This window comes from Rhinolophus sinicus, linkage group LG05 (assembly GCF_036562045.2).
Source record: "Rhinolophus sinicus isolate RSC01 linkage group LG05, ASM3656204v1, whole genome shotgun sequence".
In the NCBI taxonomy this organism is placed as follows: Eukaryota; Metazoa; Chordata; class Mammalia; order Chiroptera; family Rhinolophidae; genus Rhinolophus; species Rhinolophus sinicus.
The window spans coordinates 173,101,530-173,125,554 of NC_133755.1; the positions used below are offsets into that span (position 1 = coordinate 173,101,530).

The 24,025-nt window shown below is 35.2% G+C and overlaps 1 protein-coding gene across 7 annotated transcripts in view; it reads right to left on the minus strand.

Annotated features, from left to right (window-relative positions):
* The window catches only part of IPCEF1 (interaction protein for cytohesin exchange factors 1), a 151,427-nt gene that overhangs the window by 86,011 nt on the left and 41,391 nt on the right, over nucleotides 1–24,025 (minus strand). For 4 of the 7 annotated variants that reach the window (XM_019749258.2, XM_074333724.1, XM_019749256.2 and 1 more), the window contains exon 2: nucleotides 18,716–18,759. The exons of the other annotated variants lie outside the window; for them this stretch is intronic. Coding sequence is in view for 2 of the 4 variants with exons in the window: in XM_019749256.2 (XP_019604815.2) it covers nucleotides 18,716–18,759 (44 nt within the window). In the remaining 2 variants the exon portion in view is untranslated. The remainder of the gene's footprint in view (nucleotides 1–18,715; nucleotides 18,760–24,025) is intronic. 7 annotated transcript variants of the gene reach the window in all.

Consider the following 24,025-nt stretch of genomic DNA (forward strand, 5'->3'; position numbering starts at 1 on the left):
AATATATTTAGAATGCGCATAGCATGGCCTAACATAATAAATGCTCACAAAATTATTTTATTGTCATAAAATATTTATTCCTTATTCAAGGATTTATTAAAGGTCAACTATATATACCCTTTAAATATGATATAAAGCATTGCACTGTAACCTTTCCTGACTCTACCCAGAAGGCTAATTGGCCCCTCCCTTACAATAATAGCTAAAATTATTATATTTATTAAGCAGTTAATAAATGTGCCCAGCCAATTGATGATTTTCATATATCGTGCCATCCGATTGTTAGAACCACTTTATCAATAATCTATTACTAGTCCCATGTCTTAGAGTCTTAGATGAGACAATTTAGGAGATTTAGAGAAGGAAGTTAGTAAATGGATATTTCTGAATTCAAACCCAGATTCCAGAGCCTGCTCTCTTAACCATCACAGTACCATCCTGGTCCCCCCAAAATCTCCCACAGGACGATGCTCATAACTAACTCCTCAATGTCTGTCGTATTGTCCCATGATGCTGTGGATAGGTACCCCTGGTTGGATAATGAGAATGTCAAAGGTAGAGGCCAAGACCTAGTCTACATGCCCCAGGGCTGAGCCCAGCGAAGGTCACAGCTTAGAAAAGTATTGTCAAAAATGTTTTTTTAACCTAACAGATCACATCCTCAGATAATGGTATTGTTTCAGGGGAATTCTGAATCCCTTCAATCAGCCAGCCTTGTAATAGTAAAACAAAGACAGAATTCACAGGAAGTGATGAAAGACAAAAGGATAAAAATCACCTTTAGTTCTTCCCCAAGCATTGGGATTTGTGGACAATGCATGCTCTGATCATTGATACTAAGGCTTCCTTGGATCTTGAGTCATATTTCTCTTATACATATGGTACCTCTTTACCTCCTAACTAACTCTTAAGTACGTCCACCCTGTCTAACCCATTGCTACCACCCTAGTCCAAGGAACCAGCAACTCCCTCTTGGACCACTCACTGTAGGAACATCCCAGCTGATGTCCCAGCTTTCTTTCTTGTCCAGAGTGATGTTTTCTCAGCATACATATAACTATTTATCTCTTTACTTAAACCTCCACAATGGCCACTGAGTCTTGAGATAAAGACCAAAGTCATGAAAATTTCCTACAAGGAAGGCTTTGTACTACGTAGCCTATCTCTTCTCTAGACCCATCTTGGATCATGTCCATGTCTCTTTCTTTCCATCTCCCTGATTCACTGGCTTTTAAAAGTTCCTTAAACGTGTTTCTAGCAATCTCAGAACCTTTGTGACAGCTCTTCTTCAACTGTCTTACCATCTAATCTTTAGCCCTCAGACCAAATGTCATTCAGTCAAGAAAACTCTTTCTGCTCCTATGACAGATCAATCCTATTTTATATGCTCTCATGGCGTGTCACCTTTTGTTCATAGAAGTTCCCATAATTTCACTGAATTATTAATTTTGTGATTGATTCTTTAACATCTGGCTCCCCACTGTACTATACCGTACATGAGGGCAGGCACTGTATCTTGTGTTGCTCACCTGTTTATTGCGGCATCCCCAGTTTTGGACCAGGGTGATTCAATAGATATATGCTGAGTAAATGAATTAAAACTACAAACAATAAAAGCATTAAATCATAGATGAATTTCCATAAAGAAAACCTAAGAATTCTAATTTTTTTTTTGTTTAGTGGAATAGTGTTGTTGTGAATATTCCATTAGAAATCTTCACAATCTGCCGGATAGGTTGATGTCATACTTCCCTCAATCAAAGAGCAAATGGGTAAAAATACCATGCAATCAGTGGTGCTGGATGGAGAAGAACGGCTGGATGTGTCTTTGTGGAGGCCACATGTGAGTGTTTACTTAATGATTTTGGAGTTTCTGTACTTAGTTCTTAAAGTAATTGACATATATGAAATCTAAAATGTCGCCAAAATGATTCAGAGATAATTTAGGGCATAAGAACCATCAAAACAATTTAAGCTCAACTCTCGTGTGTCATCTTCCATACAAAGCATATACTCACAATCCAGGAAGAACTAGAAAGTAAAATGGTAGTCATGGAGACTCACAGAAATACATTTTCTTATTGTTTGGGCAATGAGACCCACCACAGCTAACCATGTTTAGGGCATATGGTATCTATATTTTGATAAGCTAAATATGTAGCTCAAAGATTTTGATTAAAATATTTATAAAGCACATAATAAAAGCAGCTTATGAAAAATAATAATGATGCTGGCAGAAGTGTTTTGAACATAATAGTTTTTCCATAGTCCCAACCCATCCTGAGAGTATCAGTTCAAGCCAGGGGCCTATAAGTGAAAGAGTTAAAGGAAGAAGTAGTAGTTATTTAATCTGTCCTGATAAAGAATTTTTGTATAATTTCCAGGAATTAAAATTGTATAAGAGGCTAATGACAGGGTAGCAAGTGACTTTTGTAAACCAAGAGGTTTCCAATCTTTGCTTTCAACAAAATCAAATAAGACTGTATTTTAAATGTCTATTAATCATTAAAAGTAGTTGTTGTGACAGATCACCATGTGATAGTTGGTATATACTTGAAAGGAGTTCAAAAAGTGCTCCCTTCCTATTAATTTATTTATTTGAAAAACAGTTTTAAGTGCTTACATACATAAAAGTCAATAATAGGATTAAAATTCATTCTGAACTCTCACTCTAGCGATAAATAATATTCATGCACGGGTATGTTACATAAGGGGGAAAACCTCATATATCTCATTAAATAATACAATATTGCAAAACAATATTTACCACCTGTATTAATCATTATTGTCAAAATGTGTAACATATTTATGTTGTTTGTTAAATTATGTACCAATAATAGTAATTGTAACAACTTGTTCTAAATAAAATCTTTTATGACTTAAAGAATTATGTCACCCAAAAATCTTTAAATTAATCTTAATTTAAATGTGCTGGGGTTTTTTGTTTGTTTTTTTGCTGAAATGTATGACAGAATTGTCAATAAAATATTTTCAAGAATAAAAATATTATATAACTGGACAAAAACCAATGGGGTGGTGGAATGGAAATATGAGTTTCAGGGGGGAAAAATGAACAAGGTAGAATTTCAAACTCCAAAGATTACTTTTTTAAAAAAGTAATGGGACATATCACTAATATGATATTTTTATTGCATAGGTTATATTTAAAGAGAAATATAACCATTTCTACTATCCAGATTTATAACATATCAGAAATTACATCTTTTGCAACTCTTTAAACCTCTGATGAAAGCTCTAGGTGACAATTTAAAGTACGAGGAGGTATAAAGGGTTTCCAAATGATTTTCTGGCTACAGAACTAAAAAAATGTATTTTGAAACTACTGCATGCACAGATCTGTCAGATTTCACTCTGCTACTTGATAAATGTGGAAATTTATGAAAATCACTTAATTTCTCTGACTAGCAGATGTCTCATCTGTTAAACAGAAATAATAATAACCAACTCATAAGGTTTTTGTGAGAATTAAAGGAACTATCATACGGGAAACATGTACGACACAGTTCATGTTCAATGAGTGGTAGCAATTACCTAGAATGGGAGCAATTACTTAGAAATAGCTTTGTTATAGAAAACTGTTCTTCCTAATGGAATTAGCACACAACTAAAGAGTTGGAGCAAGTGTGATAACAGGTTTCATCAAATAAAATCGCTTTCACACTTCAAGGTTGATTAAACTCCCTAATCTACTCTCCTAGCGACATTTTTGGTGCCTTGTTTCAGAGTGTAAGGGAATAGCTTTCTCATATTTGAAACACTTATTTTCTTTAAAGAACAATTTCTCAACATAGCACAACATGAGACTTAGGCAAAACAATGATGTCATTATTTTTTTAAGATGCAAAATAAAATAAAATGTATCACTGACGAACTCTTTAGCTGACAAGTAGAAAACACATTTCATTATTAAATGAATAATAAATTTAATTTCAAAACGATATGTTCCTTAACATATTCTGGTTGTTAAGGACTAAATATTTGTGTTCCTCCCACCAAAAAAAAAAAAAAAAAAAATTCATATGTTAAAATCTATCCCCATTGTGATGGTGTTTGGGGAGGCAAATAGATCATGAGGGTAGAGCCCTCATAAATGGGATTAGAGCCCTTATAAGAAGAAGCTAGAGAGCTAGCTCACTCTTTCCTCTCTAAGAGGATACAAGGAGAAATCAACAGTCTGTAACCCAGAAGAAGACCCTCCCCAGAACCAGACTGTACTGGCCCCAGAACGTTGGGCTTCCAGTCTCCAGTATTGAAATAAGTTTCTGTTCTTGATAAGCCACCTAGTTTATGGTATTTTGTTATAGCATCCTCAACTGACTACGATGCTGGTAAAGAATCATTCCATTTTGTTTTAAGCAGAAACAAAAGGCAAATTAGTTTAGACACTGTTTGGTAAGTTAATCCAGTCAGAAATATGGACTCTGATCCTGTATCTTTTCAAAGCTAGAAGATAAGCCAAGACTATCAATATGAAACAAATGCTCTATTGATAAAGAAGGCAGTTGCTAGTACAATTAGTATTTTTTAAGAACTAAAAAAAAATAATAATCACTAAAGAGTTATAAGTTCAATTGATCCAAAAGTAACTGTCTTAGACATAATCTTTGGGCTAGTGCAGCAAAACAAGCGTCATGTCTAATGTTTTAATGATTTTTTTAAAAAGAAAACAATTTATGGGGATTTAGAGATAATTTTTCTAATCAAAATAAACTACAGGTTAGGTGTATCCTCTTTCCCACAGAGTCCTAAGTGAAAAGAATATAACTCTACACTAAAATTTTAAAGCCCACAGATGAATTCGTAACACACTTATCCTTCAAAATTACATTGCTAGATATGACAGGACATTCTCAGAGCAGCAAATGGATTTTGAGAGTGTCCATGAATACATGAATTGTTCGTAATGCAGAAACTAGAGCTAAAGAGGAAACAGAAAACGCTGGTCATTCTTGAAGCAGAAGTCTCAGTCATCAAAAAACATGTAATACATGTGGCAACAAAGTACACACTTAACTACTAACGAGAACTGTCTGTGAGCAAGCATCTTCTGTTAAGTGAATTTGAGTCCATCAGAGCAATGCCATGGGAAGCAGGAGAGACATTTCATCTTTGCTCATAAAGAAAAGCAAAGGACATGAAATAACCCACTAGTTTTGCCAACTGGCAGGAGATTCCTCTTGTCAAACAAGGCAGAGCGGGAGAGATGTAAGCAAAATGCAAGGTGACTTCTCTGTGAGTGTATATACAGTGATACATGGGGTGGAGGTAGTCTGGGTTGTTACTTTGTCCAGGAAATTTATAAAAGAGAAAAATGGCTTTACTCAAATTATTTCAATTTTTTTTTCTTTTCAAGTTAAGCTCTTTTGTCAGATTCAATTTCACTTTCTACATGCTTTAAATTGTTCTCATTCTTTCTCTTTCATTTATTTTCATGGTTAACTTTTCCACTCATTTCATTGTATTTCTTTTCCTCTGTCTCTCCACTTTGAAGACGAACTGATAGATGGTTTTAAGAGGCAAAGCTTTTTTTAAACAGAAACTATGGTGACTAAAATTACTTTATTTTCAACACCACTAAATACTGTGATACATCATCTAAGGAGACTGGCAGGCCTCTTCCTTCCTCAGTTGGAAGGAAGCTGTCAGTCTTGACAATCAAAGCTTAGACATAAAAAAATCCACAAATCTGGGTGGGGGGAACCCTTCTTTCAGCCAATCTCTGCTCCCAAAAGACCGTTTATTGTAATACCAGGCAGGTGGCAAACCACAAGAGCTCTCAAACAACCTGCCTCTTTTTCCTCTGGAAGAACCTGCACCAAACACAACGACTGCTGGCCATGTCCCTCTGGGAAGCACGAAGCTCCTTTGCATCTTCGGACTGGAGGGGTCTCCTGCCCTTTGTGAGTCTCCAGAACTGGAATTTTGAAGATTATGGTCTACACCCACGACATGTCATCAGGCTCACGCTAGCAGGGCCCTGCCGATCCCTCTCTGGGGCCATAGCAAGTGGGGCACTGCCCATGTGCGTCTGTGCCTGTTGTTCCCAACTGAAGCATTTTCCCTTCACCAGAGCGTGGGGTCTACCAGATGCCTGAAGAGCACCAGGACTCATCTCTATGGGTTGATTCTGTTCCCATGATTGTCTTAAATTCCCCGATGCCAACTCCTTGACTGATTGCTCTCATAGGCCCTCCAGAACCAGGCTAGCTCTCTGACTTTGGAGGATTCAGATTATTTATATAGGCTGGGGCCCTGCAAAGACTACTGGCACATACCCTACACACACACACACAACTAGCAGCTGCCTTGTGCACCAGTGCAGATAAATGCACTGTGCACCTGCCTCTTCTCCTCGACTAGTGACAGATCCAAGGAGCTTCTAGGAGCCAGTCATTCTAAGGCCCAAACTAGCTGCATGCTTAGGTATGATACAAGGGATTTGTGATTGGAACCCAAGGAGCCTCCTCAAAGGTTAGTACTAGCTCCAAGAAGCTACAATATGTAGGGAAAGGCCCACCGGGCCACGGATGAGGTTGCAGGGAGCCCCTAGGCAAAGTATCACTTATGGGTCCACCACAGTCTATCTCATGATCACACCCCAGCTTCCAACAATGGCAGCTCCTATGTAACATCTGATTGTTAAGTTCTCTTCACTCTAGCCTATGGGGGGTGAGAGCAGATGCAGTGCCCTAAACTGGGCCAGACAAGAATGGCAAATTCAGATGGCCCTTACCTTTCTGCAATTTGCATCCCTGAATACCTCCCCCTGAATAATAATCACATGTTCAGCTTGTGAAATCTGGACTGTGTGCACACTGCTCAAAGGCAGCCAATCACTTTAATTCAGCTTTGCCAAAAACCTTCCACTGAACACACTGAAGTGAATATGTATAAAAAGGTACATTCTGGGTAGAAGCGGCCTCTGCCACAGGACCATTGCTGTCTGGAAGGAAGCCAGGGAAAAAAGAAAAAGAAAACCTATTATAAAAGCTGACTTCTGTTTGCGCCTGTTGCTCTGGAGTTGGAGTTCAAGTTCCTCTTTTGTCTGGTTAGCTCTTTCATTGGGAAATATCACTTCAATGGGCCTTATGATTTTGCAAAGCGAGTGCCCAAGGCCTATTCAAACAGGTAGACACCATCAGGAGCTAAACTGCTGTGCATAATAAAGCAGAAGGCTGCCTTTCTCAAGAATGGGGTGACTTCCCCTGGAGGCTCCTATAATGATATTTGGAAGAATTATTGCAAACTGTTTTCAGTCTTCACATCAGCTCTGTAATGTAATATTACCTATACTTTTACAAATGAAAAAGCTGACATACAGAGCAGGTAGACTAACTACTTTACACAGCTAGCAAATTATAAAGTCAGAATTTGAGTTCAGGTTTTCAAACACCAAACTCGGGGCCCTTTAGACATTAGTAGAGCTGTCTCTTTTAATAATCTTTGCCTTTTCATTTTCTCCTTAACAGCATGCTTAATTTTTCTGCAAACAGTAAGTCCCATTCCATTCTTACAGAATGAATGAGTCCCATAATTCTTGTAGACACTCCAGGCCAGGTGTACAGTAGGCACCTAATAGGTATTTGTTGACTTACATTGAACCTGTCTCTAACACAAGTTAGAGTAGGTAAACTATTTACCAAATTTGGCCAATTCAGAGGAGCCTGATGTGACTTGCAGTAATTGACACCTAGTACCCAAGGGCTACATGTGGGACCACAGATCAGCAGCCACTGGGTGATTTTGAAGGGTCTGATCACCAAGGCATATAGGTCCTAGAAAGGGACATTGGAGGGCCAAACGCAGCTTGTTTTGGAATTGAGCATCCTTGTCAAGGCTTCATTCAGAAATGACGTGGGGCTGACTTCCTGTTCCAAACCTCAAACAGGCAAGCTAGTGAATCTAAGGCTTTTATTCCTATCTGCCTGCCAACAAACCTGAAGCAAGTACCTGAATTTTGCATCTGCTGATAAATTCTGAGTTAATGCCGCCAACATTTTTAAAGCAAGAGTGAGAGATGGAAACAAGACACATCTATTTATTCTTTGGGAGGAACTATTAAGTTAAAGCCATTCTTAAATACCCCAAAAATGAGACATCAATCCATGTAAACTATTGCCTTCAGACTAGATTAGCTCTGTCTGGAATCACATGTAAGCAAAGAGACCCCTAGCGGACAAACATGTTTAAGTACACTATTTAGCTTGAGATAGAAGACAGAAACCTCATTCTGACTCTCTAACGTTATTTTTATTTCAACACAGCATATTTTAAACTACTAGAATTATAAACCCAGAAATCTAAGTTTTCAAAAGAATATTTTGTGTTTATTTCTAAAGTAAGTTTTTGCTCTTGTATTTGTTTTTTACATGAGACTATCTTACTGCATTAAGTCGTGAGAATACAAAAATTACTGAACAGATTGTAATGGGCCAGACACTTCAGTTCATCCTTCCCTGAACACATGTGTGCCTATTTTTTTTCTGTTTCCATCCCTTTATAGACTTTGCATATGAAATTTTCCATTTGTCTTTGGGTTGTTTTATTCTTGCTTTTGATTAAGTCAAGCCAAAGACTTTTTTTTTTTTCCAGCCAGCTTCCTGTGGTCTGCCCAGCTTCCTGTGGCCAACCCACTCTCTTCATTTCATACTCCCTTTCTCACTCACTCCTCACCTACACACTGTTTTATGCCTACCTCTTCTCATTCCTCTTATATATGCACCTGCCACCTTCCCACTGCCCTAGATAACTTCTCCTAACCTTAAAAGTAAAAGTCTATCATCACAAAAATAAGGAATCATCTGTCTTGTCTTTACTAAATACTACTGAAATTTGCTTATGTCAAAAGTGTGCACTAGAAATTGTTTTTTTAATTAAATGGATATGTTTACTTGCAATTTATATGACCTCATGGACTCAAACTCACAGAATTTTAGGTCTGAAAGAGGAACACTTGTTCTAGGAGAAGTCAGCTGACATTTCCAAAGTCTGGTTACTTGGAGTCTGCCATGCTGTAAAAGCTGAGCAATGTGGATGAAGTACTATGTGGAGAAGCAATAGCCAAGGAATGCCAGTGCTCCATGTGGATGTAAAACTGATCTTGGAAGTAAACCTGCCTGTCTCAACCACGCCAGCTGAAACCACGTGAATCAGAGATGAACTGCCAAGTCAAGGCCTTCCCAAATTCCTCTCATGGGCAAAGCAAAGAGATCCTTCCTCCTCCATTTTCAGTAAGTAAGGTGAGGTGGGCCTTACTTTTTCTATCACATATTTGATGGTGAACCTTTTCCTTTGATATTAGGAATAAACCAAAGATGTTCATTATTATTCAACAGCATTGTATCAGAAGTGCTCATAAAAAATGGTAAGAATTATAATGATTAAAACATACTGTCAATATTTTCAGATATGATTTTACATGTAGAAAATAATCTACACATGCATTATTAAAACTAAAATCTGTACATAGGTTTTATGGTTGCTAGAAGGGCTGAAAGGTTGAAGGAAGGGTTGCTAGATACAAGGTCAACAGGTGAAAATCAATAACATTTCTACATACCAGCAACAAATGGCATGAAAATAAAATTTTAAAGATTATACATGTACAGCAACATCTCTAAATGCCAAATACATTAGAATGAATCCAACAAAAGATGTGTACTGTTTCTATGGAGAAATCTGTAAAACATTATTGAAAGAAATTAAAGAACAAGATCTAAATAAATGGAAGCATATGTGGTGTGTTCATTAATTGGATGACTCCAGATTGTAAAGATGACTATGGCGCGTGCTTTTTTTCTTTTTTCACTATTAATTTCATTATCTTATAGTTATAAGAATATTATCCTACTCTTTCTTCTAGAACTTTTGGGGTTTTTTGGGGTTTTTTGCCTTTCATATTACATCTACAATCTACTTGCAATTAATTCTTTATTATGATTTCAAATAAGAGTCAAGTTTCATTTTTTAAATTAATAACCAATTGTCTCAGTATCATTTATTGAAAATACTGTCATTTCCCCGTTAGCTCTAACCATAAAGGCAAAACTTGATAAGTTAGAACACACTAAAATTAAGAATTTCTATTCACCAAAAGACAACAATATGGGTTGTAAAAACAAGCAAATGAATGAGAAAAGATATGTGCAATATGTATAACCTATGAAAGCCTATATACCAGAATGTATAAAGAACTATAAATCAACAAGAAACAGGCAGAAAATCCAAGAGATAAATGAGAAAAGACTTAACAGCCATTTCACAAAGGAGGATGTCAGCCAATATACACATGGAAAAGTGCTTAACCTCGTTAATAATGAGGGAAATGCAAGGCAAAACTGCAAAGGAATACCTTTAAACACTGTAAAAATTTAAAAGACTGATAATACCAAGTGCCAGACATTGCAGAGCTAATGAAAACTCTCAAACACTGCTGGTGAGAGTTTAAATGAGGGCAACCATTTTGGAAAACTGGCAATATCTGCTAAAGCTGTGGTGAAAATTTTAATATCTGAAAATATAAAAGTCATGGTAAAAATACATTTTTATATATATATAAAATAGTGTTATAGATTGATGACAAAAAATAAAGCCAGAATTATAACCTTCATTAACATATAAATATATTGCCTCAAAATAGATCAAGCAACCACAACTCACAGAACTGAAGAGAAAAATAAATTACTCAGCAATTATAGTTGAAGATTATAGGACACATTTCTCAGAAATCAATAGCCTAAGCAGACAATAAGTAAACAGAAATGCAGATGAACCAAATGACACAAATTAATAAATTCAGATACACAGAACTTTATACTTGAGAAACAGAGAATACAAATTCATTTCCAGCACACATGGTATATTGTCAAAAATTGACAATATACTACATTTACCAAGGGAGCCTTGATAAATTTCACATAAATAATTTAACACAGATTATCTTCTCTGACTATAATGCATTAATTATAGAAATTAATAATAAAAAGTCGCTTTTAAAGGTCTATATGTCTGGAAACGAAATCTCACACTACCAAAAAAATTTGGATTAAGAAGGAAATCAAATGGGAAATATTTAGACTTTATCACCATTGAAAACACTACGTGTCAAAATATTTAGGGGCTATGATTAAAGCATTTTTAGAGGACATTTCATACCTTAATTACATTTATCAAAAAATAAGGAGAAATGAAAACAAATAAGCTAAGGGCTCAACACATGAAACTAAAACAAATAGCAAACCCAAGAAAGAAATAGTGAAAAATAAAGGCAGAAATCAATGAAATAGAAAAATATGGGGAAGAATAATGAAACCCAAAAATGGTTCTTTGAACAAAATTAATAAAATAGAGCTCCAGTAAGACTGATTAAGGGAGAAAAATTAGATACAAATAAAAACTTCCAAGATACAGCTTTAATTTGTCAATTATTCAGACTGAAATTAACTTCAAAAATTTTATTTGGATGCAGGTAAGTAGTCAAAAATAAATCTAATATAGAGAGATTGTCTGATAATCCATCTTGCAACCTGCTATCTTGAAAAAAATAAAAATGTCTTTGCCCAAGTCTAACTTGTTTTTTCATACACTGGTAATTGGGAGTAAAAATCAAATTGAAATTAGAAACAAATTATACAGAAATCAGAGAAAATTATTTTCCCCATAATTTTTTTCCATGCAAAATTACCTAACCTTGGCGGCTGGATGGCTCAGTTGGTTAGAACACAGTGCTCATAACACCCAGGTCACCGATTCGATTCCCACATGGGCCAGTGAACTGCGCCCTCCACAACTAGACTGAAAACAGCTACTTGACTTGGAGCTGAGCTGCACCCTCCACAACTAGACTGACAACAATGACTTGAGTTAGAGCTGATGGGTCATGGAAAAACACACTGTTCCCCAATATTCCCCAATAATTTTTTTTTTTAATTACCTAACCTTTAAAAATTATTATAACATAAGGACAATTATATATACTCAAAATTCAAAACCAAACAAACTGGAAAATTACTGTCAGTTTCAGAGCCTGCTGCTTTCTTCTACCTAATAATCTTATACCTTTTTAATGTAGAACCCCAGTTCTCAATGCTCACCTGAAGGATGTTTTATTGGACATTTTTAGATTTTTCCCTGACCAGCTCTTTTTATTTCAAGGAATTGCCTCTTCCCTCGTTGTGGCACTGTCAGTTATATGGCCCCACATCCCCAAAACAGGATCAAGCATACGGCCTAGGTTGACCAATCATTCATTCATCAAATATGTATTGGCTGACTGCCTGCCAGGCAGTTTTACAGCCTGAAGATACAATACTGAACAAAATAAATGGAACCTCCTGCCCTCGTGGGTTTACATTTCATGGGGTGGACAAACAATTAACAAGATAAATAAGTAAAATAAATGGTATATTAGATGGAGGTAAATGGAGAAAAATGGAATAAGGAAGACTATTATAGAATTTTAAAAGTGTGAATAGGAATGGTCTCACTAAATAGCTGACATTTGACTAAGACCTGAAGGAGGTGAGGAAACAACCTGTGGCTATCCAAGGGTGGAGTAGCCCTGGTTTAGGGAACAGTCAGTGCAAAATCACGGGTTGGGAGTGTGTCTGGCATGGGTAAGTCATCACGAGGATGCCGGCATGGCTGGAGCTCAGGAGCAATAGGAAGCGAGTGGTAGGAGATAAGGTTGGAGGGGTTTGGGGGGCCAGATCATGTAGATCAGGGTGTTCTTTTAAGCTATTGTTGAAGGCTTAGCTTTCTTTGAAGTGAAACAGGCCAAGTTTTATTGGTTCCAACAACCAAGTTAACAGCTCTGGCTCCAGCCCTGAGAAGAGGCTGAAGGAGTAAGGACATAAACCAAGAAATCAGTTAACAGTCTACTGCAGTAATCCAGAGAAGATTCTTGGACCAGAGTTGCAACAGTCCAGGTGGTAAAAATAAGTGAACCAAACTACTCAAAATCGCCTTGGCCATAATGGTCGATTTAGAAAAGAGTACATGAAGCAAGTCAGGCTAATCAGGAAATTCTACCTGAAGTATTGGGAAGCAGATTGTCTTTTTTTTCTGGGATTTTAGCCATGAGTGCAATGTAAACTTCAAGTCAGCAGTGGCCGTCTTGGTCGCCTCGTGGAGAGAATAGAGAATGAAGCAAAACAGTGGGAAGCAGAGCCCAGAGAGAGGGGGGGGAAACAACATCTTCCCATGCCACCAAATGCTGAACCAGATATATTTAAAAAGAGGTACACTTGAATATGTCTTGTGAAATTTCAGAATTTCAAATGAATACAGAGAATTCTAAAAGTTTACAGACAGGATAAAAAGGTATTAGGTGCAAAGAAACAAGAAGAAGAATGACATCAGCTTTCTCATACACAACGTAGGATATTAAAGGATATTAGCACAATGCCTTCAAAGTTCTAAGTAAAAATAAATTTGTACATAAAATTCTATACCCAGCCAAATAAATAATGAGGCAAAATAAACACATTTTCAGACATGTTTATTCCTCATGTATCCTACATGAAAATATTGCCTAATTTTCTGAAAAAGAAATTTAAGGAGAAAAACATTAGAAACAAGAAGGAAAAAGACATAAGATTAAGATTCACAGAAAGCTGAGTACATAATGGTGAGGGAAAAAAAGTACAAAAGAAGTGAATGACAATCTGTTAAAATTGTTCTAAGTCCAATTTTATGCTCCTAGTTCAATATCCCATGAATAGGTTTTGCAATCAATTTTCACTGTATTTTGAGTTACATTTAATTTCAAGATGTGGTTGTATTGAAAAGAAAAAGAAATAATAAAATACTATTAACAATACAAATAAAGCCTATAGATATATAGGCATGTGAGGGCCATTTTTTCCACAGACATTTTTTTCTACTGTTGATTACATCTATACTCTCAATAATCCTTGTTTTATTTATTCCTACCTAAAGTTAGAAAGTTAAAAATGTGAAATTAATTTTAAAAGGTTAAAATAACTTACCTGTATAGTAAAACATAAGGAATTATAAATGTGACTGATTAAGGAAGGAAACGTTTTTTATAGAGATGCCTAATGCAAGAATTTCCAGCAAAGTTTATCCAAAAAAGAAATTACTGGTGCTCTCGATATCTAGTTTTTCTCTCCTCCCTCAGCCCCCAGGGAGAACTTCAGCCCCACATAGTTAGGAGAGGCCATATGACTAGTTCTGGCCTGTAAACTTGATTGGAGGTGACACGCAACAGTTCCAGTTAGGAAAAGAGTTTGAATGTTCTGCACTCTCTCTTTTCCTGCCGTGGGAAATCCTGAAGCCACCTTGTACCATGGTGGTGCCACAAGATGGTGGAGCTTCAGTCAGCTTGTACCCCTGAGTGACTATGTGAAATAGAGGAGCCTTCCCTTTCTCCTGTCAACCAGCATTGAACATATAGTGTGCATAAGAAATAAAAGTTTACTGCATTAAACCACTGAGATTTCAGGGTTAATTTGCTGCCTCAGCATAGCCTAGCCTAGACTGACAAGAGCTCCTTGTGCCTCACCAATAACAAAAGTCTTGTCTGAAACTGTTAAAGTTGTGTTTAAATGTTTCCTGCATAAAGTAAACTGACAGATACACAAGGTATTTAGTCCATTTTTTTTAACACTTTAGTTGGAAGGTGATTTTATTAGGAATGACATTAATATTTCTACTGAGTATAATAAACCAAAGGAAAATGAAACATCTGTCAACAAAAAAACTTTTGGAGTAAGCTTATGCCTCCTCTCTTCTCTTCGCACTGTCTAAAACAATAAATGCAGAAAATTTTCTGAAAAAGTACCCCATTAATTTGTGGAAATCACCTGATAAGATTTTGAAATTTTTCTACTAATACCTATCAGTTTGGGATTCTGTCCCTTAGAAAGCTATATTCGTCTTTTGAAACAAATTTTAAGAAAGCACAAATATTGTTAACCAGAAAAAAATAATAGCTCAAATGTTAACCTGCCCTCTTGAAAATTTGAAAAGCTTTCAGATTCTGTTTCAAAGAATAACCTCTATATAAATATTTCTTCAGCTAGCCAATTCTCTTGTTGTAAGCCAGTTGTCCCCATCCCTGTTCACTTCGGTATATTTTATGCAAAAAATTATGAGCCTCCAAGAAGAAAACATGTGGTCATCTATTCCTTCACTGCCAGCACACAGTATTTTAACACAGAACTTGTTTCAAAATAAGCCAAGAAATCTTGGAGCTCAAGTTGTTTTTCCATTAGAGGTATGAGACTTGGCCCCACATGTTTCTGCTCTGGAAAAAATTCATTGACACTCTGAATCACCTGGTAACATAAATTAACATTAAGTAGGTCTTAGAACATAACCCTCATAGGCACAGTAAGAAAAAAAAATTGGAAAAATATAACCTTGTTTTCAAAATATATTCACATAAAACTCTACAATATTCACTGCCCAGTAGGAATATGTCAAAATAATTAGACAAGCATTCTGTACTTAAGAATTCTGTGAAAACTGTTGGTGAGATTGTAAAAAGGTACAGCTGCTGTGAAAAACAGCAGTATGGCAGTTCCACCAAAAAATTAAAAATAGAATTTCCATATGATCTAGCAATTCCACTTCTGGGTATACATACAAAAATATTGAAACTAGGGTCTCAAATACATATTTGTACATCCATATTCATGGCAGCATTATTTACAATAGCTAAAACGTGGGAGCAACCTAAGTATTCAGCAATGGATGAATGAATAGGCAAAATGTAGTATATACACATAATAGAATATTATTCAGCTTTAGAAAAGAAGGAAATTCTACAGTATGTACAACATGGATGACCCTGGAGGACATTATGCTAAATGAAATAAGCCAATCACAAGAAGACAAATACTGTATGATTCCACTTATATGAAATACTTAAAGTAGTCAGAATCATAAAGACAGGAAATATAATGGTAGTGTCCAGGGGCTCAGGGGATAGGGGCACATGAAGAGTTATTGTTTAATGGATGTAAAATTTCAGTACTCCAAGATGAAAAGAGTTACGGGGATGGATGGGAGTGATGGTTGCACAACAATATGAATGTATTTAATAACACTCAACTGTATGTTTTAAATAGTTCAGATTGTAAATCATATCGTATGTGTATTTTATCACAATTTTTAAAGTAAAAAAAAAAAAACATAATTCTGTGCAGAACTCAAAATAATCATGGGGCCAGAAATTTAGGCACACCTAAATAAGAACTAAATATATACTATTTATTCCCACTACGTGCACTTGGACTACAAACTATGTTTATAATATATCAGAGTGACTATCTGAGCAACAGTACTTTATTATTGCTTAATGACAGTGGTAAACATGAGAATTATTAATATGCCTTTGCATCAAGTTGGAGGACATTTGATTTTCCTAGTAGCTGGTTCAAGACTTTCTCTTAGGTAAACATCTAGCTTTGCTTTAAAAATACCATAGTAAGCTCTTTGTTGTGAAATCTGAGATTCAGAGTGTTTGCAGAAAGGCTTGCATGAGGCAATGAGAGAAAGATGGGAGATGGAGCCTTGAAAATGGAGGACAGCAGTGTGATAGAAAAAGTGACATCCACAATGTTGGTATAAGTAGAAAGCAGTGAAGAGTCAAGCATTGCCTTCATGTTGGCTTCCGCTGGCCCCAAGAAAATACATAAGGATACCTGAAGAAATAAGTTGTTGGGAATTCATACAAATCATTGCCAGATGCACCCCATTCTTAAAGGCCATAAATTTGGGGGTATTAGTGCCAAATGCATAAAATATCCAACATGCACAGATGCCTCAGCTGATGACAGTAGCATTCATTTATCACCATCATAACTAACACTTATTGAGTGCCTCACTACATATATACCAAATATTGTTCTCAGAGCTGTGTTCCCATTAACTCATTAGATCCTTGCACCAGCTTTATGAGGCACTATTATGATGTCCGTTTAACAAATGAGGAAAGTGAAGCACATAAGGGTGAAGTAATGTGACCAAAGTCACACAGCTCGTAAGTGTCAGAGACAAGATTCAAACCCAGGGCATCTGAGTTCAGACCCTGCCCTCCTCACCAGTAAGCTATGTCCCTGATTCTGTTTAAGGCAAGAGCTTCTATAATGCTTAACAAAACTCAAATTATCTAACTTGGTCATTGGTGGCATAGTTGGTTATCATCTTTTATAAGCAGAATCAAGTTTTATATTACAAGAGACCATAGAGTTTACCTAATCCAGTCTTTCAACCAATGCAAAGTTCCTTCATAACACACCTTTTTCTAAGCCAGTCTTTTTCTAAATGCCTTTCATGATGGGAGGCCCCTAACCTGAGAATCGGAAGTGTTTTACTAGAAATAGTACTTGACAGTTTTTGAAGATGGTAAAGCCCTTCCATTTTTGGTCAACATTTTAGGGTAACCAGTTTTGTAAAGCATCAATGAAAAGTATGAGGATGAAAAGTATCACTTACAGTTCTTCAGTGAAACATCAAATGTTATGGCAAATAAAGCATTCTTTACTATAGTAGGTAATATATGGGAGTTTTATTGACTGAGTCATACAATCTATCTCATCAATAAATGCATATCTTTAGTACATACATGTGGAAACAATAGGAGTGTATATATTTAAAGACATCTGAACAGCTAAGATATGCACCAAAACTAATTTTTTTTCAGTGAATTGGACAACCAGGACCATGACTTTTAAGTTACAGAAGCGCAATGATCACCAAAGAATGATGGTGACTAGAGGTTCATCAGTAACCAAGCTTCGGACAGTTGAAATAAAATTAAAAGTGGATGGAAGTATATACTGAGGAAACAGTGATTACTATTGTTGTTTAGCTCATAGAAAAAAATAGTACTTAAGTGAATATACTAATATTTTCAGAAAATTTACCAGAATTTCAGTTATATCCATTGAGTCACAAAAGGATGTGTCCTTCATACCATAGATGGCTGTGAAAAAAACCATCCTAAAGTTGCTGGGAGATGCAAGGGAAGCATTCTAGGCAACTAACTCCTTTTCATCTTAAAAAGAAGTTAAACCAAACAGAAAAATGTATGTCCCAGTCAGGAGTTAAAACATAAAATTCTTTTTAAATAATTTTAATAAATAGAAAATCAAAGGAGCGATGAGAAGAATTACACACATATGAAGAACTACAGTCATGCCTGGATCATTAGTTTTAAACTTTTAAAGTTGGAACATCTTAAGATTATTTTACTTTTATATTATACTGTTACATATAAATGCTTCATTTTAATTACTAATAAATACAGGTCAGTAAATGCCTCATTTCTAAAGCATTCAATTTGCTGTTGGGCATGTAAACACATAGTTGCTTATAAAATAGATCTTTCACATAATTATAGTTCTATGATACTTTGATAGTTATGGTATATTCCTAACCAATGCGGGGGTCAAAAAAATGTAATTAAATTGCTTTACTAAATAACTCTTCCCCTGAAAAGTAATCACCATCAAAAATTAATTTTCAAAGGAAATCCAGAGGACCAAATAAAGTTGGCTATTTATCAATGCTATTAGCTTCTCTCTGCATTCATCCTGACCTAGTGATAATTATACCTAGGCTATTATCACTTGGTTCACAAATTAAAAAAACAAAATGGAGTACAGACCCTTCAAGTCATAAATATCACTAACAAATTAATTTTGAAGAATTTTCAATTACATACCCAAAAACTATGAGCTTCTTTGTCCCAGTACTGTTGCCTCTGATCTGTACAAGAGAAAGACAAGAAACAGGGTCATGAGCTTTCTACCTGGACTCAACTGTCTAGAGGAAGTCGGAATCCTACCACGTCAACTCCAACAAGAGGCAACAAGATACTAACTTGGTCATGGTAATAACTACCCAGTGTCTCTCCTGGAGAAGGAGACAGAAAGTTCTATCTCATAGGAAAGAAGAAGACCTGGGTAGTAAACTAGCAGGAATTCATTAAACTGAGATCCCCTGGAATAAAATGTTTTCTAAAAGATAAAGCAAAAATAATGTTCTAACCCCTTTGAACACTCCTCAAGATACATTTTATGTTGCTTTTAAATACAGACATATCCAGCTTTATTGTGCTTCACTTTGTGACTCTTCACAGATATTGCATTTTTTACCAACTGAACGTTTGTGGCAACACTGTGCCAAAGAAGTCACACAATGGGATTTATAGATGATGTGATACAGAATTGTACACCTGAAATCTATGTAATTTTACTAACAATTGTCACCTCGATACATTTAATAAAATAAAATAAAAAGTTATTGATCTGTACCATTTTTCCCAATAGGCTCAGAGGACGGTTAACATTTTTAATTAAAGTATGTACATTTTTTAGACATGACGCTATTGCACACTTAATTGACTTCAGGACAGTGTAAACATAACTTTTATATGCACTGGGAAACCAAACAATCCATGTGACTCACTTTATTATGATATTCACTTCATCGTGGTGGTCTGGAACGGAACCCACAACATCTCTGAGGTATGCCTATACCTTGAAAGACATGCACATGGGTTTGAAACTTTCATCTGTTTTCCTGGAATTTTGCCATGGGAAAATGCTTCATAATAGTAATAATAATTCCATCCATTACCTAAACCATATGTTTAAAAAGCACAGATTTTTTTAAAACAGAGTTTATTTTGTAAATCTGTTTTAGGCTTACAGTAAAACCAAAAGGAAGTTACAGATATGTCGCATATACTCCCTCTCCCCACACATGCACAGTGTCCTTCCTTATCAACATTACTCATTGGAATGGTACATTTTTTACCAAGGATGAACCTACATTGAGACTTCAGAATCACCCAAAGTCCATAGTTTACCTCAGGGTTCACCCTTGGTGTTATACATTGTATGTGTATGGACAAATGCACAATGACATGTATCCATCATTATAATATCACACATAGTATTTTCACCACCCTGAACATGCCCAGTGCTCTGCCTATTCATCTTTCCCTGCCCTCACCTGACAACCACTCATCTTTGTACTGTCTCCACAGAGTTGTGGTTTTCAGAATGTCATATTGTTTCTTATCAGGGCTTGATAGCTCATTTCTTTTTAGTGCTAAATAATATTCCATAATCTAGAGGTACCACAGAGTATCTATTCTTCACCTACTGAAGGACAGCTTGGTTTCTTCTAAGTTTTGATAACCATGAATAAAGCTGTTGTAAACATATACATGCGGATCTTTTTGTGAACATAAGTTTCCAACTCCTTTGGGTAAATGCTGACCATGACTGCTGGACCATATGGTAAGAGTATGTTTAGTATTTTAAGAAACTGCTAAAGTGGCTGTACCATTTTGCCTTCCCACCAGTAATAAATGAGAGTTACTTTTGTTCAACATCTTCCCTGGCATTTGGTGTTGTCAATGTCCTGAATTTTGGCAACTTTAACAGGTGTTTCATGGTATCACATGTTTTTTCCATTTGCCTTTCCCGGATGACATACAACATGGAACATCCTTTCGTATCCTATTTGCCATCTGTATATCTTCTTTGGTCATGAATCTGTAAAGGTATTTGCCCATTTTTAATTGAGCTGCTTTTTCTTATTGTTGAGTTTTAAGAGTCCTTTGTATATTATGGATAACAGTCCTTTCATTATCAGATGAGTCTTTTGTAAATACTTTCTCCCAGTTCGTGGATTGTCTTCTCATTGTCATCATATTGCCTTTCACAGAGCAATTTTTAATTTTAGTGAAATCCAGCTTATCAATTATTTCTTTCATAGATCATTTCTTTGGTGTTGTACCTAAACAAGCATCACCACAGCCAAGGTAATCTAGGTTTTCTCCTACATTATCTTCTAAAAGGTTTATAGTTTTGTGTTTTACATTTAGGTCTATGATCCATTTTGAGTTAATTTTTATGAAGAGTATACTAGATTCATTTTTTTGCATGTGGATGTCCAATTGCTCCAGTATCATTTGTTGAAGAGACTATCTTTGCCCCATTGTATTTCTTTTTCTTCTTTGTCAAAGATCAACTGACTTTACCTATGAGGGTGTATTTCTGAGCTCTCAATCTGTTTCATTGAACTATTTGTCTATTCTTTTGCCGATACCACATGGTCTTGATTATTGGAGCTTTATAGTAAGTCTTCAAATTGGATGGTATTAGTCCTCCAACTTTGTTCTTCTTCATTATTGTGTTGGATATTCTGAGTCTTTTGCCTCTTCTGATAAACTTTATAATCAATTTGTCAATATCCATAAAATAAATTACTGGGATTTTAATTGGCATAGTATTGAATTCATATCAAGTTGGGAAGAACTGACATCTTGATAATATTGAGCCTTCTTATCCATGAACATAGAATATCTCTCCATTTATTTAGTTATTTGACTTCATTCATCAGAATTGAGTACTTTTCATCATATAGACCTTGTACATATTTTGTTAAATTTGTACCTAAGAATTTCATTTTGAAGGGTAATAATGTAAATGGTTTTGCATTTTTCATTTCAAATTCCACTTGTTTATTGTTGGTATATAGAAATACAATTGACTTTTGTATATTAAACTTGTCTCCTGAAATCTTGTTCTAATAGTTTATTAGTTGCAGGAGTTTTCTGTTGAGCTTTCAGATTTTCTCCATAGATGACCATATCATCTGCAGACAAAGTGAATTCTATGTTTTCCTTCCCAATCTAAATACCTTTGATTTCTTTTTTGTTTGTTTTTTTGTTTGTTTGTTTTGTTTTGTTTTTTGCCTTATTGCGCTAGCTAGAACTTCTAGTATGATGTTGGAAAAGAGTGGTGAAGAGCCATCCTTGCTTTGAACCTAATCTTAGTGGTAAAGCTTCAAGTTTCTTATCATTAAACGATATTAGCTGTAGGTTTTTTGTAGATTGTTTTTATCAATTTGAGAAAGTTTCCCTCTCTTCCTAATTTACTGAGTTTTTATCATGAATGGGTGTTGGATTTTTGTCAAATGGTTTTCTCCTTATCTATTGATATGATCGTGTGATTTTTCTTTTATAGTCTGTTGATACACTGGACTGCATTAATTGATACTCAAATGTTGAACCAGCCTTGCATACCTGAGACAAATCTCACTCAGTCATGCTGTATAATTCTTTTTATACTTTTTTTGGATTTTATTTGCTAATATTTTTTGAGAATTTTTGTATTTACTATGTTCATGAGAGATATTGGTCTTTAGTTTTCTTCTCTTGTCATGTCTTTGTCTGGTTTTGGTATTCTGAAAGAGATTGTAGAGAATTAGTGTTATTTCTTCCTTAAATGTTTGGCAGAATTCACCAATGAGCCCATCTGCTGCTGCTGCTTTCTGTTTTAGAAGGTTATTAATTATTTATTCAATTTCTTGAATAGATGTAGACTTATTCAGATCATCTATTTCTTCTTGTGTAAATTCTGGCAGGTTGTCTTTCAAGGAATAGGTCCCTTTCACCTAAGTTACTGAACTTATGGGCATAGAGTTCTTCATAGTATCCATTTATTATTCTATTAATTTCCATCAGATCTGTAGTGACGTGTCCTCTTTCCTTTTTTCTTAGTTAGACTGACAAGATACATTGATTTCATTGATGTTTTTTAAAAACCAGCTTTTGGTTTCATTGATATTCACTACTTAGTCTCATTTTTAGTTCATTGATTTATACTCTAATTATTATTTCTTTTCTCCTGCTTACTTTGAACTTAATTTTCTCTTCTTTTTCTAATATCCTAAAATAGAAACTTAGATTATTGATTTTTATATCTCTGTTATTTTCTAATCAATGCTTTCAATGATATAAATTCCCTCAAGCACTGCTTTTGCTGCAAGAGTCTTCTCTTTTAAATCTGTATATTTGTACCTAACAATAAAATGAGATGGTTTTTCAAGAAGGTCTGTTGCTTTAATAACGCAACTGTTTTGAGCACTTGATGTTTTTAACTTTTAAATTTTCTCCAACTTTTTATTTTGAAAATGTTCAAATTATAGAAAAACTGCAAGAATAGTTAACAATGAACACCTGGACAGCCTTCAACTAGATTCCCACTTTATTACCATTTTGAAACATTTGCTTTATCTCTCTGTCGGTAGATGATAGATAGATAGATAGATAGATAGATAGATAGATAGATAGATAGATAGATAGATAGATAAGTAGATAGAGCTGAACCATTTGAAAATTACCTGTAGACATAAAAATGTTTCGTCCATAAATACTTTAGTATATACATCCTAAGAATAAATATCCTACTGTAAAATTACACAGTAATGATCACATTTGTGAAATTTTAAATGATGCAATATAATTATCTAATATACAGTTCAAATTTCACCATTTGCCTCAGTAATGTTCTTTTCAGTCTAGGGGATTTATAGTTTATTTTAAATTCAGGATCCAATCCAGGATCTTCTTTGCATATAGTGGCATGTGTATATAGTTGGGTTTTTTGTGTGTGTGTCTTTGATAATTGACATTTTTGTAGAATCCAGCAGGCTAGTTGCTTTGTATAATGTCCCTCCAATTAGATTTGTCAAACTGTTCCCTCACAATTAGACTAGGTTAAACCATTTTGGGCAGAAGTACACAATGTGAAATTGGAATGCTCTCCGTCTGTTTTATATATTTAAAGAAGCACAAAATAGAGTGGATTAATATTTTATTTCAATCACTTAATCACACTTAGTGATTGCCTATGATAAAGTAAATTTAGTGTCAGAGTTTGCAATTTATAAAATGCTTTAGCATGGATTAATTTATTCAATGTGCACAACAACCACATGAGGTAGGTATTTTTAATCATCTTTTCTTTTTCAATGGAAATTTATCCAAGTTTATATAACCAGTAAGACTACTTCTGTGGCCAAAATTTAAGTATAGAAATACTGTAAATATACTACTAGAATAAGTAGCCCTCTATTTTCATGTCAAATAAATTTAGACATTTTTCTCCTCTACAACTTCCACTCCACATTGTCCAAACTGTATGCCTTACAGTGCTAATTTTCCTGTTAAGTT